General features: G+C 51.2%; 1 protein-coding gene across 1 annotated transcript; it reads right to left on the minus strand.

Moving 5' to 3' along the window:
- Positions 1–131: 131 nt before the first annotated feature.
- On the minus strand, positions 132–15,433 carry slc45a4a (solute carrier family 45 member 4a). Its single transcript, XM_084697184.1, has 7 exons — positions 14,717–15,433; positions 6,836–7,024; positions 4,234–4,413; positions 2,880–4,027; positions 2,606–2,705; positions 2,092–2,303; positions 132–1,959 (listed from the first exon to the last, which is right to left on the minus strand). Exons 1-7 carry the CDS (start codon positions 14,976–14,978, stop codon positions 1,576–1,578), a joined length of 2,475 nt encoding a protein of 824 aa, XP_084553310.1. The 5' UTR covers positions 14,979–15,433; the 3' UTR covers positions 132–1,575.
- Positions 15,434–16,681: the final 1,248 nt, after the last annotated feature.

Below are 16,681 nucleotides of genomic sequence, written 5' to 3' on the forward strand. Positions count from 1 at the left end.
GCCTAAGTGCTGTAGGTATGTGGAGGGCCGTGTGTGGATGCCCCTCCCCCCCCTCCCCTCCCCCCACACACACACACACACAACACCTCCCTGGCCCTCCTATACCTCCCCTCTCTCCCTTCTTCCCTCCCCTCCTCTTGAAAATCAGGTATAACCAACAGTCATCTCCAACCTTAACGTTCTAATCTTCACTGGCATCCTCATCACCATGAACTCACATTGTGCAGCAACATAAGAGGAGAACATTTTTAAAGACAACACAAGAAAAGAAAGGAGAAGCTTTAAAGTCCATGTCCGGCTTCCTCCATCTCCCCCCTTTGTTTGGTTAGCCATCCTCCTCCTGCAGCATTGAGATTATTGTTGTAACATCAAGATAAAGTGTCTGCACCAGTAGTAATGCCCTCTCCAAACACCTGGTATACTTTACAGTGTCAACTTTGCACCCGTCGTGTATACGTTACTGTGTAGACTTTACACATATACTATTTGTTTTACAAAGTAAACTTTACACATGCACCGTATCGTTTACAGTGTAAACTGTGCACATGCCCCATATACTTGTATGATGTAAACTTTACACCAATACTTTTCGCCGGTTCTGTGTTTACATCCTATCTGTACTACGCAATATAGCAAAACCCATCAACTCAGTAGGCTTATAGCTACAGAAGCAATGGACAAGTGTATGTCAGTCTGCAAAGGAACAACCATATATAAATTATACTTTTGGTGATTACAATGTTTCCTGCCGAAACATTTAAGTCGACATAGAGAAAACTAAACATCATCGTTCAAAAGGAAGAGCTGAATTTTTCAATATTTTGAAATGATTGTAACTTTTTAGAAGTAAAAAATAAACTATTTATATATTTGATTTGTGTATTCCTTTATCTTGACCCAGGTTTGGAAGTCAGAAAAGTATGCGCAGGTGTGTTTGTGTACATGCGTGCGTTTGTATGTGCACTTGTGAGAGTTTGTGAGAGTATGCGCGTGTGTGTGCATAAGAGTGTGTGAGTGTATATTGATATAGAAGTGTGTGTGTGTAGAGTGTGTTCGCCCCTGAAGTGTCCTGTCCAGGCAAGTGGCCATCTGGCACCCCCTGGTGGCCCTGAGAGAGAGACAGCTTTCATCCTGAGACCCAATCTAGTCCAGGTTAAAACTGACCCAGGATCAATTCCTATATTAAAATTGACCCAGGATTAACTCACCTGGGTTAACAACTAACCCAAGTTTAAAGTGGCCCAGGATAAAATCCCGGGTTAAAACTGACCTAGGATAAACTCACCTGGGTTAACGTCTAACCCAGGTTGATAACTGACCCAATTTGACAAACTGACCTAGATGTACAAACTGACCCTGGGTTATTGAAGGTCCAAGGACACATCTTTGCAAACCAGATTCGGTTAAAAAAAGACAGAAATCCCGGTCCTTTCAAGTCTCTGAGAGAACTACAACTCCCATTATGCATTGTCTTGTGGTAGCTGGAGGTCAGTTATCCCCATTGTTGTGGGAACGTGTCTGGCGGTTGCCCTGCTAATCAACAGCAGATCCATCCGGCCTCATTGTATCGTCCAATCAGAGCGTGGACTCACACTCCAATCGGCAAGTGGTGGTTTTAGCCACGCCCTTCTTCGTGAGCTTTAGAACGCTCGGCTTCTCCGTCACGCCGTTACCGGAACCCCCGTTGCCGAGGGGCGCGGTCAGGGCCTTTTGCTCCGCCTTGGACGCCTCCCCCTCACCGCCCTGCCCGGGGTAGATGACCAGGAAGCAGGAAGTGAGGAAGCCCAGGAAGGAGCCCCCGGAGGCCACCATGGGGATGACGCGCACGCTGCCCACGGCCTCCACCATGGCGCCCAGCGCAGACGCCACCAGGATCTGGGAGATGTACACCTGGCAGGAAAGGATGGCACAGTCGATGCCGAAGCCCCGCCGGGAGTTACCCGGGCTGTGGTGGATGTACTGGGGGAGGAGAGGAGGAGGTTAGGATGTGTGGAGCGTCTACCCCCGTCTTGTGGTACTGGCCCGGCAAGGCCTAGGGGCGGTAGGAGCTGGATTTGTGTGCGTGCGTGTCGAGTGGGTGTGTGTGCTCACCTCCTTGATCTCGTGGTACTGGCCCAGCAGGGCGTAAGGGCAGTAGGAGTTAGACATGGAGATGATGCCCATGCTGCTGATCATCACCATGGCGACGTACACGTTGGGGAACATCGCCATGACGGCGGTTCCTATGGAGAAGCCGAGCGTGCCCAGGATGTAAATGATCTTTATGCTGAGGTCAAAGTTGTCCAGGTACTTCTGGAGCATGGCTGTAGGAAGAGAAGGGGAGGTTTCATTCACGGCACGCGCTTTCCTCCCAAAGTCACATGCAGTTCCCAGTTAGCGAGGTAGCTAGTTAGCTTTGATAATAACTACTGTGTGTGCATGTGTGTGTAGACCATATCCTTTTTAGAGTAAATGTTAGTACATCAATTATTTAACCTGGATGTGGGTGCGTAGATGTGTTTGTAACTGGGTGTGTGTGCGTGTGTGTAAGTGTACCTGTGTGTACCAGAGTGTGTAGGTGTGTGTGAGTCGGTAGGTGTGCGTCTATAGCTTTGTGTTTGTGTACCAGAGCAGGCAGCAGCAGTCATAGCGTAGATGACCAGTCCCCAGCAGCCCATCTGGACCCCTATGTTGTAGTTCTGCAGGTCTGTGGAGTTAGCAGGAGCCTGGTGGGGGGGTGACATGGTTATGATGGTTTATATTTATCCTTGTAACACAAACCACGTGCGCGCGTGTACAGAGTTTGCGTGTGCTCAGAGGGCGTGTGTGTTCGGAGCGTGCGCGTGTGTATGTTCAGAGCGTGCGCGTGCGCGCGCGTGTTCACAGTGCCTCTCCCCTACCGTGGGGTCCCCGTGGTAGATGACCTGCCCCATGAAGTCGGTGTAGAACACGGCCTCGGCGATGATGGCGAACCAGGTGAGCAGGTGGCACACGCACAGCCGCCACAGCTCCGGCGGCATCTTCAGCATGGACATCCACAGCAGCTTCACCGTGGTCTCCACCTCCTCCTCCTCGCTCTCCGTGTCGCCGCTCGACACGGTGTTGCCGCTCTGGTGCCGCGCCCGCTGCTGCTTCCGGCGCTGGCGAGCCGGCACCTCGTACAGGTCGTTCATGCTCCGCGACGACTTGATGAGCAGGGCGGCGTTGGCGCGGCGGTAGCGGTAGCGGTGAGCGCCCACGCGGCCGTAGTAGGAGAACGTGCACGAGGGCTGGCGGTAGAAGGTGTGGCGGCGGCGCGTGGAGGCCGAGGCGGCGGCGGCGGCGTTGTGGTTGGGGTGGTGGTGGGCGGCGGCGGCGCGCGAGGCCTTGAGGCGCGCGCCGGCGGCGGCGGCATTGCCGTTGGCGACGGTGCGCCCGTGCGGCGCCAGCGTCTCGTTGAGCTGGTTGTTGAGCAGCGTCTCCTCGCCGTCGCGCTCCAGCTCCTGCAGGAAGGCCGACAGGCGCGACACCTTGGAGCGCAGGTGGTCCTCGCTGCCGGCGCTGCTGCGGCGGCGCGGCGGCGAGCCGTGATAGGACGACAGGCGCTCGGAGAAGATGGACGGCTCGATGTGGTGCAGGAACAGCTCCTGCTGCTCAAGGGAAGCGTCGGCCATGGCCAGCACGGAGTCGCTCCGGCTACGCACCAGCTCCACGTCCAGGAAGTCCATGGCGAGGTTGCGCTCCGAGCCGCAGTCGTCCTTGTCCACCGTGAAGCGGCCCAGGGGGTCGTAGGGGTCCCCGTCGACACTCTGCCGGGGAGAGGGGCCTGCCAGCAGCCCGTTGGCTTCCAGGGAGGGGTGGGCGGGCTCGGCGGATTCCTCGTCCAATCGGTCGTTCTGGGGGCTGTACTGCTGCTCCTCGATGCTCACCAGATGCAACGCCACGGAGACGGAGAAGAGGATGGCGGCGAAGAAGAAGAGGATTTGTTCCTGGGATTTGAAGGCGGAGCCTAGGAAGGTGTGCGTCCAATCCAGACCGCCCAGTGCATAACCCACTGCTCCACCCAGACCTGGATACACACACGTGCACATCCACAAAGTCAGTTTGAAAGTTTGTAGCCAAGCGCATAATGGGTTGTAATGGATTCACGATGTTGATGTTGCTGAACTAAAAGCATGTGACTGTGAGTGTGTGTTTGTTTGAGTGTGTATGAAGGTGTGTGTAGGTGTGTGTGTGTGTTTGTAAGTGTATGTAAGTGTGTGTGTGTGTGTGTACCAGAGGAGAAGGCGTGGATGTTCAGAGCCATGTCCTGTTCCTCTGTGTCAGCCACGTCTAGAAGGTAGGCTCTGATTGGTCCCTCCGTGGCGTCGGCACAGAAGTCCAGCACCACCACGCCCAGAACTGTTAACACGATGCCGATTGGCTGGTTGTTTGGCACGTCTCCAATGGCCAGCCCTGGTGCATTGTGGGAGAGAAAGTCCAGGTTAGAGCAATGATGTAATTTAGCAGTGGACATAGACACACACGCACACACACTCTCTCAGAGAACAGCAGTACAGATATTGATTGTTGGGAGTCAATAGACCCTGATCAATACCTGATTAGTGACTCACCCTTCTGGGACACATGCAAGCATGCACACAAGAGTACACACACACACGCAACCACTACATGGCCTAGGTCAATGCTTATGTCCCACAATGCATGGCGAGTAACCTTGGGCAATGTCTGAGCTTTGACTTTCGTCTGAACTGGTTCGACACACGCAATTTGACCCTGTAGCTGTTTTAGTTAGACCTAAACTAGGCCAGCCAGCTGAGAAACTCTGACACATAAAATCCTTTCCTCTCCCACCCCACTCAACCCTCTCTCTTTCCCTCTCCTTCCCCCTCTCCTCTCACTTCCCTCTCTCGCTGTCCACCCCACCTCTTTCTCCCCTTCCCAACTGCCCCTTCCCATTCTCTCCTTACCCTCTCCTACGCTCCCTGTCCTCCCCCTCTTTCTCTCCCCCATCTCCCCTTCTCTCCCCCTCCCCTTCCCTCCCTCCTCTCCTCGTCTCTTTGCTAACCTCTGCCCACCACCCCCTCTCCTCCCTCTCCTTCCCTTCCTCCTCCTCTCTCTCTCTCTCTCTCTCTCTCTCTCTCTCTCTCTCTCTCTCTCTCTCTCTCTCTCTCTCTCTCTCTCTCTCTCTCTCTCTCTCTCTCTCTCTCTCTCTCTCTTTTCTGTTTGCTCGCCCCTCACCACCAAATACAGGTCATTATTCACCAGTATTTTTCTCATGCAGGAAACAACACATACTAGCCAATCAACAACGGAGGGGCACAAAGTGAGAAGCTGACTAAACAGTGGAGTCAGCGGGCATGAACCTGTGCGTGTGTGTGTGCACGCGTGTGCGCGCGTCGTAAGCCTTTCTTCCTGACAATAGAGACGCCACAGTGCTAGCTCGCGTCGGAGACAGGAAGTGGATTGTGATAGGCTGAGAAAGGTGCCACAGCGGGCACAACAGGAAGCTGTTCCCTGTGAACGAACTGCTGGTGCTTTCCCATGTGGTCCCTGGACTGGCAGGGCTCTCACACACACTCACACACACACACACACACACACACACACCCATACTGGACCAACCTCAGCACACACACTCACCATTCCCAGAAATACTACTTTTACATTCACACACAGGCCATGCCCCTTGTCCAGCAGCTGATTGTTATTGATGACTCCCTCTCCCTCACTCTCTCTCTCTCTTTTGCTCTTCCCTCACTCTTTCTCCCTCCCTCTCTCTCCCTCTCTCTCCCTCTCTCTCCCTCTCTCTCACTCTCTCTTCCCTCACTCTCTATCTCTCTCTACCTCTCTCTCCCTCCCTCCCTCTCTCTCACTCACTCTCTCTCTCTTTTGCTCTTCCCTCACTCTTTCTCCTTCCCTCTCTCTCTCTCTCTCCCTCTCTCTCACTCTCTCTCTCTCTTTTGCTCTTCCCTCACTCTTTCTCCCTCCTTCCCTCTCTCTCTCTCTCTTTTCTATAGAGAAGCATGCTGCCAGTCTACAGTGGACAGTAATTAATGGAGCCATTGCAATGAACAGACATGTGGATCATACAGTGAAGGAAGGAATGTCTGTTCTGTAACCAGGATAAGACTGCCAGGAATCGTTTAGTCCAAGGTTACAAAGCCTTTTTCAGGTGCTGCAGGCATGGTGTGTGTGTGTGTGTGTATTGGCCTGAGATCCTGCATCCATGTGATAAGTAGGTTTTCTCATGTGCAGGGTGGTGTAACTGGTGGGTACCCAATGGCTCCCTACACCTGTGTCTTGTTAAGTGTCTGCGTCAGCTTTTCAGGTTGCTTGTGTGCTAGAGTTAGGGTTAGAGTTTCAAGCGATTTCAAGCAATTTCAAATGTAACGGTTTTACTGTCTTTTCTTTCAGTTTTACAACCCATAATCCACGCTTGCCTGCTCAAAACTATCTGGTGAAGCAGAGATTCCTGTGCCTAGCTTAAGTGTCAGGTCTTCTTTGGTACTTTCACAGGAATAGACCACTGACAGTTGATTTGTGACCTAATTGTCTACATTGTTGTATTTCTGTTTCCTGACAGAAAACTGTGTTGGATAAAGATGGAAGCGGTTCAGGTCATTAGGGATTCCTAAACCCCAGATTAGCCATCTGCATTCTCGCCCTACAGGTCAAGCCAGTCACACACAACCACACATACACTATAACAGACATACACACACTAACACCAATCGGAGACCACCAGGAGACAACCGTCTACCAATCGCAAAGCCCTAATATTCATACTATCCTATCAGAGGTCACTGGTACTCGGACGCACCAATCAAAGACCAGTCCAGAGGATGCAGAGCTTGGTTTCTGGGGATATACTGACCAATGAGAGAGCCGTTGAGGAAGAGGGCGACGCCCAGCAGCACGCCCACGCAGAGCGCCAGGATGAAGGGTCGTCTGCGCCCCCAACGTAGCGTGCAGCGGTCGCTGGCCGAGCCAATCAGAGGCGTGAAGATCAGCCCCAGGATGGGACTCAGGAACCACGTCAGGCTGTAGTACTGCTCTGGAAGACCTGCACACACACACACACGTACAGAGAGACACATCCATTGAGAAGGCTGATACTGTAAACATAATGCTCTGGGCTGGCATGTTTGACCAACATAACAAAGAGTTCTTAATGTGTGTCTGTTTGTATGTGTGTGTATGTGTGGTTAGACGTGTTTGTGTGTGTGTGTGGTGGTGGGGGGGGGGGGTGTATGGTCATGTGTGTGGCTCTGTGTGTGTGTGTGTGTGTGTGTGTGGGTCCATGTGACATGGCCCAGTGGTAGACAGTCTAATCTAATCCCAGACCAGCTCAGAGCAGATTGGGACACAGTCCAGAGTTACACACTGTTCAGGAAACCTCCTCACCTAAACGACTTCCCTCTACCTCCTTTACTCCACATCTCTCTCTCTCTCTCTCTCTCTCTCTCTCTCTCTCTCTCTCTCTCTCTCTCTCTCTCTCTCTCTCTCTCTCTCTCTCTCTCTCTCTCTCTCTCTCTCTCTCTCTCTCTCTCTCTCTCTCTCTCTCTCTCTCTCCCCTTCATTCTCCCTCCCTCCCCTTCTCTCTCCATCCCTCTCAATCTGGCTCCCCCCCTCTCTCAGTCAGGCCAGACCCAAGTCTATTAGTACTACAACAACTCTCATTGTTCAGGAACATGGAGAGAGTCACTGAAACAGTCACTACAAAATGTGTGTGCCAGTGTACGCAACAGCGTGTGTGTGTTGTGTGTGTGTGTGTGTGTGTGTGTGTGTGAAACCTGGATCATAGAAGTTGAGGTAAAATGGGGATAAGAATAAGCTCAAGCTTTCATCCCTCAAACACACACACACACAAAACAATTCCATCATACACACACTCAGGCAAACAATGTTTCCTAACACTCTGTGCTCAATCACATCCTCAGCAGCCCAAACAGCCCTAACCTGCATTCTAAAACAACAACCACTACGCACACACGCACACATATTGTACAATCGGGTAAGAACATCATGATAAGAATGTGTGTTTGTACATGTGATGCATCTGTGTGTGTGTGTGTGTGTGTGTGTGTGTGTGTGTGTGTGTGTGTGTGTGTGAAAGCCACGTTTCCACTGCTGGAACCAGAGTCTAAATTGAGTTCTGGGAACCAAAAAGCAGGAACCATTAAGTTTGCTAGGGGGGTGGTACTTTCCAAAATACAGGAAAGTTGGGGCTTGCAGAATTGATCATTTCTGATTGGTCAAGTCCTTGCAGCAACAGAAAAATAGTTTTCGACTGATATGTCAACAAATTGCGTCCCGTATAACCTTTCACCTGTATCCTATCTCTGGCTAGTTCCTTTGGTGGAAACGCTGCTGACAGTGGTCTGCAGGAACCTTCTGGTTCCTTGAAAAATATTTCTGGGGAGAACAATTTCAGGGGACTTTCAGTGGAAACAAAGTGGTCTCCCAGCATGCGCAACCCGCCCTCTTCAGAGGATTCAGAACGCAGCGGCCGGCCTGGTCTACAATCTACCCAGACGCTCCCACGTTACCCCGCTCCTCATCTCCCTCCACTGGCTACCCATCAACGCCCGTATCAGATTCAAGACTCTGGTACTGACCTTCCGAGCAGTGAACGGGACTGCACCCGACTACATCAAGTCTCTCCTGCAGCCTTACACCCCCACCCGCCACCTACGGTCTTCTTCAGACAACCGCCTGGTGGTCCCACCGCTCAAGAACGCCCGGTCCCAACACAAGCTCTTCTCCTGCCTGGCCCCCCAGTGGTGGAATCAACTTCCCACCTCCATCAGAGACACTGACTGTCTCTCCACCTTCAAGAGAAGGCTCAAGACGCACTTGTTCCGGGAGTACAATGGTACTTCGGAATGGTCTGCTGAACCCAATGCTAGTTTCCTCAAGGATCACAATGACTCTTGCTTGGAGACTGTTGCTCTTGTTGGTTAGTGGTAGCTGATTTAAACTGTTGTATTCTATTTTAGTTCATCTTATTTTTATCTTACTGTTGCTTGCACTTAGAGATTCATGTTGTTTAATTGTAACTTGCTTAACTACATGCTCTTATGGTTTTTCCCTTTGGCACTTTTTGGTCGTTCACAATGTGTGCTTTTTGTTTTGGCTACCCGCAATGCTTTGGGGCTATCGTTGTTATTATCAGTGACTTATGCACTTTGTAATGCTCTCTCTTGGAAGTGGCTTTGGATAAAAGTGTCTGCTAAATGCATAAATGTAATGTAAATGTAACAAAGCTCATGTGTGTGTGTGTTGGGGGTGAGTGTGTGTGTGTGTGTGTCGGGGGTGAGTGTGTGTGTGTGTCGGGGGTGAGTGAGTGTGAAAAAGACACGACAAGGCTCAGGGTCATACGTTTCCATACAGACCTGTAGAGGTTACGGTGACACACACACACACACTCACAGTCTCTCACACACACACACACACACACCTGAGTAAATCTTTAAGCTTCACCGTTGACAAACAAGGATTACCCTCCCACAACAGCATCCCTGTTGGCACCAGGGTCGGCATGCAAAGGTTGAAACGACACTGTGACCTCGTCACGGTAGTTCACCAGCAGTGACCCGACCCTCTGTTCTACCCTCAACTCCTTCTCAACATGATGACCACCAACCCTGTCGACGTACGTTCACTTGGAAGCTCTACCTTCATGCATTCAGTTAGCCAAAGCTGGGCCCATGAGCTTTCAAAAGTATGCAAAGGCTCGTGGGTAATCAGTCGATCTGTCAGATCCTTCAGATCTTGATCCTAGTTGTTGGTCCTGGGAGGTGACTGGGCCAGTCTGATAATGCACATGGTGACTTGTGAAAGACTTGATTTATGCACTCATTTGACCTACTTGGCGTTAGTCCGTTCTGTCACAGCAGAGGACGTGTGTGACATCACGGCAGGGGCAGTGTCACTCCATCTCTCTCTCTCCTCACTACTCCTTACTCGTTCTCTCTCCCGCTCTATCTCTCTCTCTTTCTCTCCATCTGTCTCAAGCTAACTCTCCGTCTGTCAATCCTTCTCCATCCCCCGCATCTCTCCCTTCTCCATGTAAGATTCAGGTCACGGTCTGGTCAGCATCGTGACCTGAGGTCTTGGGAATCCAGCTGCCACCAAGCTTCCAACAACGACACAACGTCCTGTCTCCTACTACAACTTCCTGTCTCCTACTACAACTTCCTGTCTCCTATCACAGTCACATGACCTGCCCCAGGGTCTGTTATCACTCACATACACACACACACACACAGACGCACACAGAGAAGGAAAACACAAACAAATAGCTGAATGTGAATGTGTTTGTGAGGAGGTAAACAAGCCAACAGGAAGTGAGGTTCTGGTACAGGAAGTCAGGTTCTGGTAAAGACTGTTCTGGTCCGTTCCCAGCGGGTTCCTGAGAGTGAACAATACTGAGAGTTGTTCTACCAGGAAGCTACAACAGACTAGCGCTCTGTGATACAGACACACACACCAGACTTCTCTCTCACACTCACACACATACATATCCAGACACATACACACACATACAATACTCATCCTCATGCATTCACACACTAACGCTCTCACACATACATACATACATACATACATACATACATACATACATGCATGCATACATACATACATACATACATACATACATACATACATACATACATACATACATACATACATACATACATACATATGCTCACATACACATTGGCACACAGTTTCACATTCAGGATGAGGGACAGGGAGTGAAAGAGAGCGGGAGAGAGGGGGGGGAAGACAAAACTAGAAGACAGTAGGTGAACGAGTTCCAATCCAAAAGGTCGGGCTCCATCTACACACACTCTCACACACTCAAACACCACACTCCAGAGGTCAGGCAGGACACCTGTGAGCTCACGCTCCACAATAGTATGAATCATCTGCCGCCTGACTCACTTCTCCTGACTCTCTGTTCCTCCATCCTCCTTCCCTCCTTCTCCCCCCTCCCTCCTCTTCCTTCCATCCTCCTCTTCCCTCCATCCTCCTCCTCCGTCCATCTTCCCTCTTTCAATCCCTCCTCCTCATCCCTCCATCTAGCCCTCCCTCCTCCTCCCTCCCTCCATCCCTCATTCTCCCTCCGTCCACCCTTCCCTCTCTCATTCTCCCATCTCTCTCTCCCTCCCTCCGTCCCTCCCTTTTTCCCCTTCCACCCTTCCTCCGTCCCTCCTTCCGCCCTCCCTGGTGGAGGCCCTCCACATGACTAAATGACAATCTGCCAAGAAAGGGTGTGAAAAGTGAGAGTGTCACCCGGGGGAGGGCGGAGGGGATGGAGGGATGGAGGGAGGGAGAGATAGAGAATTTGAGCGGGACAGAAGAGAGGGGGGAGAGGGAGGGAGGGAGGGAGGGAGGGAGGGAGGGAGGGAGGGAGGGAGGGAGGGAGGGAGGGAGGGAGGGAGGGAGGGAGGGAGGGAGGGAGGGAGGGAGGGAGGGAGGGAGGGAGAATGTGTACGGGAAGGTGACCAGATGAAACAAGGTGATGGATGTGTCGTACAGGAGAGTGAAAGAAAGAGGGGGGAGGGGGGTCAGAATGAATCACAGCCTTTCCAGCAGTAAAAGGTTACACACACACTCACACACACTCACACACACAGTTGCATAAATGCAAGGTGGTCATTTGTAAAGTGGCTAATTGGATTAAAATCAAGAAAATTGAAAGAAAGAGAGAGAGGGGGCTTTAGAAGGTGGGAGAGAGAGAGGTAGAGAGAGAGAGAGAGAGTGAGAGAGGGAGGGAGGGAGGCTGAGTGTAAGAGGTGGTCTCTGATTGGTTCCCAGTGTTAGGGGAGATTTTTTTATGCGGCAACCAGCCGGCTTTACATCCTACCCCTGCAGGACACTATTAAAACTGCATGAATCCCAAACACACATACACGCACACACACGCACGTGCATACAGACACGCGCGTACACCACTCCAATACATATGAATGCACACACAGACACACTTTCTCCAACCTCTCCTTGTAGTTCCCTCCACTCTCTCCTCCTTCTCCTCGCTTCATCTCTCCTCCTCCTCCTCCTCCTCCTCTCTTCATCTCTCCTCCTCCTCCTCCTCCTCTCTTCATCTCTCCTCCTCCTCCTCCTCTCTTCATCTCTCCTCCTTCTCCTCTCTTCATCTCTCCTCCTCCTCCTCCTCCTCTCTTCATCTCTCCTCCTTCTCCTCTCTTCATCTCTCCTCCTCCTCCTCCTCCTCTCTTCATCTCTCCTTCTCCTCTCTTCATCTCTCCTTCTCCTCACTTCATCTCTCCTTCTCCTCACTTCATCTCTCCTTCTCCTCTCTTCATCTCTCCTCCTTCTCTTCTCTTCATCTCTCCTCCTCCTCCTCTCTTCATCTCTCCTCTTCTCCTCATGCTCCTCCCTTCCTCTCCTCTCATCCCTCCCCATCCCAGAACAACACGAGCTAGCTGGTGACTACTGCAGTGTTACGCAACACTGCCGACGAGCACGTGGGGAATTGTAGGAGAGTGTGTGTGTAGGCGTGTAGGTGTGTATGTGTGCATTTGTAGGTGGGCGTGTGTGTCTACGTGTGAGTTTGCGTGTGCTTTGTGTGTGTGCACGCGTGAATGTGCATGCATGTCTATATGTGTGTGTGTCTATGCGCGTGCATGTGTGTAAATATTGATGTGTGTGCGTGTGTGTGTCCCCACCATCTGCTCTGTGGTTTCTCTCGGAGACACACTGCTGTGAGTGACAGCAGCAGGCCAGGCTTCCAGGAGTGACTGACCTATCAGCGTTCCTCCTGCAGGGCCACTTCCTGCCCCGTGGGAGGGAGCTTCCTGTCAGCGGGCAGATCGATGACGGTCCTGTGTGACCTGTTTACCCTCATAGACTCACTAATAGCTGGCCAGGGGGTATGTATGTATGTGTGTTTGTGCGTTGCTGTTTGTCTGTGAGTGTGAGTGTGTGTGTGTCTTCTATAGCAGTATAGATTTGACTTCTGTAAGGTGGGCTGCAGCAGCCAATCAGCACGCTTCGCTCCAAAGCCATATGGAAAAGCTGACCTCTAGGAATGACGTAACCATGGAGATGACACCAGATGTCCCTTCTGACAGACAGATAGACTTATGGACAGACAGGAAGGCAGGAAGGTAGGCAGACAGACAGATGGACAACTGTACAGATAGGATGTCAAAAAAACACTGATATTTGTCTATGTAATAGAACGACATTATGATTCACAAATAGCCTTCACACACCCACACACACACACACACACACACACACACTCACACTAACATTGTTGGAACCTGTCCATGTTTACTCTAATCACACCCTGATCTCATGATCAGCCGTGTGTGTGTTGATGTCATCCCCCAAACATTTTCCCAGATTAACAGAGCTATGTGCTGACTCATTCATTCTCCTGTGGCATTCCTGCCATACCTGCACCTACCCTTTATCTAACACACACACACACACATTTTGTGCTATTGTTCCATCCTAGCATCTCCTTGTCATGACCTCATCATGTTGCAGAAGCACACAGAGACTATACAGCTGTGTGTGTGTGTGTGTGTGTGTGTGTGTGTGTATGACTTATTTTGCACACAGTGTGTACTTGGCAAGTTACAGGAGTGTGGTACAGGGTGTTCCGTTGTTGTTGAGTGATGTGTGTGTGCATGTGTGTGTGTGTGTGGGGTGGTTTTATGTGGGTGGATGTGTGCATGTGGGTGTGTGTGTGTGTATGTGTATTTGAAACATGAGGACGTTGATGATAGCATTAATAAATAACCATGATCCTGCTGCAGCTATTACGCAATCGTCGGACTACAAATAGATACACACACAGACATACACACACAGACAATCATCACAAGAAATTCCTGCTGACTTTCCATACACCATACTGTGTAACCTGGAGGGAAGGAGAGGAGAGGAGAGGAGAGTAAAAAGAAAGGAGAGGAGAAGGGAGGGGAGAGGAGGAGAGGAGGAGAGGAAAGGAGAGGAGAAGAGAGATGAGAGGAGAGATGAGAGGAGAGGAGAGATGAGAGGGAGACCTCATCCAGATTAGCAGGGGTAACCTTGACCACTGGTTTACGTAATCAAAGGGATTAGCACTCTGGGATTACAACATCACTTCCTGAGACTCACTGATGCACTCCAGAGGTGAATGTGAGTGTGTCAGACACCAACACTACCAGCCAGCCAGTCACCCAGCCAGTCAACCACCCAGCCAGTTACCAAGCCCAGTCATCCAGATAGAGTCCGAGGCTGAAATAAAACGCTGGGAGCTATTTGTCCCCCTACAGTCAAACCACAGAGTCCATCTGCTCTCAACACCACAACACAAGTAAACAATATCACAGTTGTATACAGCAGTATTTCTGTCGAACTGTGTTGAATACAACACTGATGATCAGTACGCATAACTTCTCTGAGCAGAAGGAAAGAGAGAGGGGAGAGAGAGAGAGAGACAGAGAGAGAGAGAGAGAGACATAGAGAGACAGAGAAAGAAGGAGAGAGAGGGATAACAGGGAGAGAAATGATCCTAGATTTGTAAACAAGGTTATAGCTGAATCAAAGTTGTCTTTCTCTTCCTCCCTCTCCCCCCTCTTCTCTCTCCTCTCGCTCCTCCACCCGCACTCCCTCCTCTCCACCCCTCCTCTCTCATTTCTGCACTCTCCTCTGTCAAGCGGTTGTACAGGCCTGACAGTACAAAACATGTGTGTGTACGTGCATGTGTGTGCATGTGTGTGTGTCTCACCTATTTGCAGCAGGACAGGTGTCACCAAGGCGGTCTCCATGGCGTAGCAGAACTCTCTCCCGAACATCACGGCTCCGTGCATGACCCACTGTCTGAGTGGGATGCGGTCTATGGAGCCCTCGCTCACGCACTCCTCCGCCGTCTCTCCCGCCTCCGCCCTGCCTCCCCCCTTCCCCCCCGCCGGGCCGTGCCCTCCCCCCAGCCCCCCCGGCACCACCATGCTCTCAGTCTCCGTGTTCTGGGGCGCCATTGCGGCCGGCATGCACCCGGGTGGGACGACACGCCAACGACACGCCAACGACACGCCAGCGACACGCCAGCGACACGCGTCTCCTCCCAGCTGGTTCCCACGGCGACGAGCAAGGTCACCAGGTCACAAAAAATAAATATCAAATATGGAACTGTGTTGCTGTCGACACGACGATCCGAGCCTTCTGGATCCTTCCGGAAACAAAGGCGGCCTCTCAGAGGCTACGGGTACATTCCAGGTGCGTGTGGGAGTGTGAGAAAGAGTGTGTCTGTGTGTGTGGGAGTGATGAGAGTGTGTGAAAAGAGTCGGTGTGTGTGGGAGTGTGTGGTGTGTCTCCACCCAACAGGGGCAGGTTGATTTGGTACAACACAGGTGTGTGCGTGTGTTGTCATGTGATTTACAGTCTAGATGAGGTAAAAATCCATATTAATGGCCATTCAGTCAGCCACAGTTTCATGTTGGGGGAGGGCAGGGGGGAGGGCAGAGGGGAGGGCAGGGGGTGGAGGGGAGGGGGGACACGGGCCACGCAGGAAGGAGCTCCTCGGAGAATCCCCATTGATTGGCTGATCAGTCTGAACACGTCAACCATTTGGCCAGTGCAGAAGAGACGGAGCGACGTCATTGGTCAGAGCAGAAGAGACGGAACAACGCCATTGGTCAGCACAGGAAAGACGGGCGATGCCATTGGTCAGAGAAGTAGAACATAGGGAAACAAAAAGACAGATTGTTAGCAACCTCCAGGCCACACACAGTCCTACACACACACACAAACCACACACAGCTCCAGTTCTCTGTTCCATCGTGATCCCTGAACGTGAATGTACTTTTTAGAAGCTTCCTTGCAAGCTGACTGGCTTTCATGATCCTAAAAGAATGTGTGTGTGTGTGTGTGTTTCTGTGTGTCTGTGTTTATTTGTTTGGTCTGGTTCACAGAGATATTACAACCGACAAGTTCACATACCAAACCCCAGTTTAGAACCCCTATCACCCTGACACACACTAAGATCCAACAAGTGAGCACACACACACACACACACTTACACAAACCTACACAACTCCACCTTCATACACAGACACACCTCCACGTACACACACACTTCTAGCTACAAACAAATACACGCGTACACCCACATTTACACTCACACAGAGAAGGGCAGTTCCTAACCACAATATAACCTATTTACAGCACACAGATGAAGACAAGGAGAGAGAAAGGAGGAGAGAGAGAGGAGGAGAGCCGCTACAGTTACCTTCAAAATGAAGCGAGGAGGGAGGAGGAAGGGAAGGAAGGGGAGATGAAGGAGAGAAGAGGGAGGAGGAAGGAAAGGGAGTAGGAAGGGAGGATGCAGGACGGAGTAGGAGAATAAGGGAAGGCAGAAAGGGTGAGGAGAAGACAGATGCCTTAAAGTTCAAGGTTAGAAACAAATTAAGATGTGTTGGTCCTCTGAATGTATTTGTAGCCCTTGTAATACAAACACACACAGTGCACGCACACACACATACAAACACACAGTGCAGACACACACACATACACACACAAATGATGCATGTTAATGCTATACATCGGTCAGTGGAAACAGCCTAAACTAGAACCAAACCTGATATTGCAGAATGAGGCCACATAAACCCCTGTGTTCAGGAACAGACAGACAGGCAGACAGACAGACAGACAGACAGGCAGGCAGGCAGGCAGGCAGGCAGGCAGGCAGGCAGGC

The sequence above is a fragment of the Hypomesus nipponensis genome, chromosome 4 (assembly GCF_054491055.1).
Source record: "Hypomesus nipponensis isolate SF chromosome 4, ASM5449105v1, whole genome shotgun sequence".
Taxonomy (NCBI): Eukaryota; Metazoa; Chordata; class Actinopteri; order Osmeriformes; family Osmeridae; genus Hypomesus; species Hypomesus nipponensis.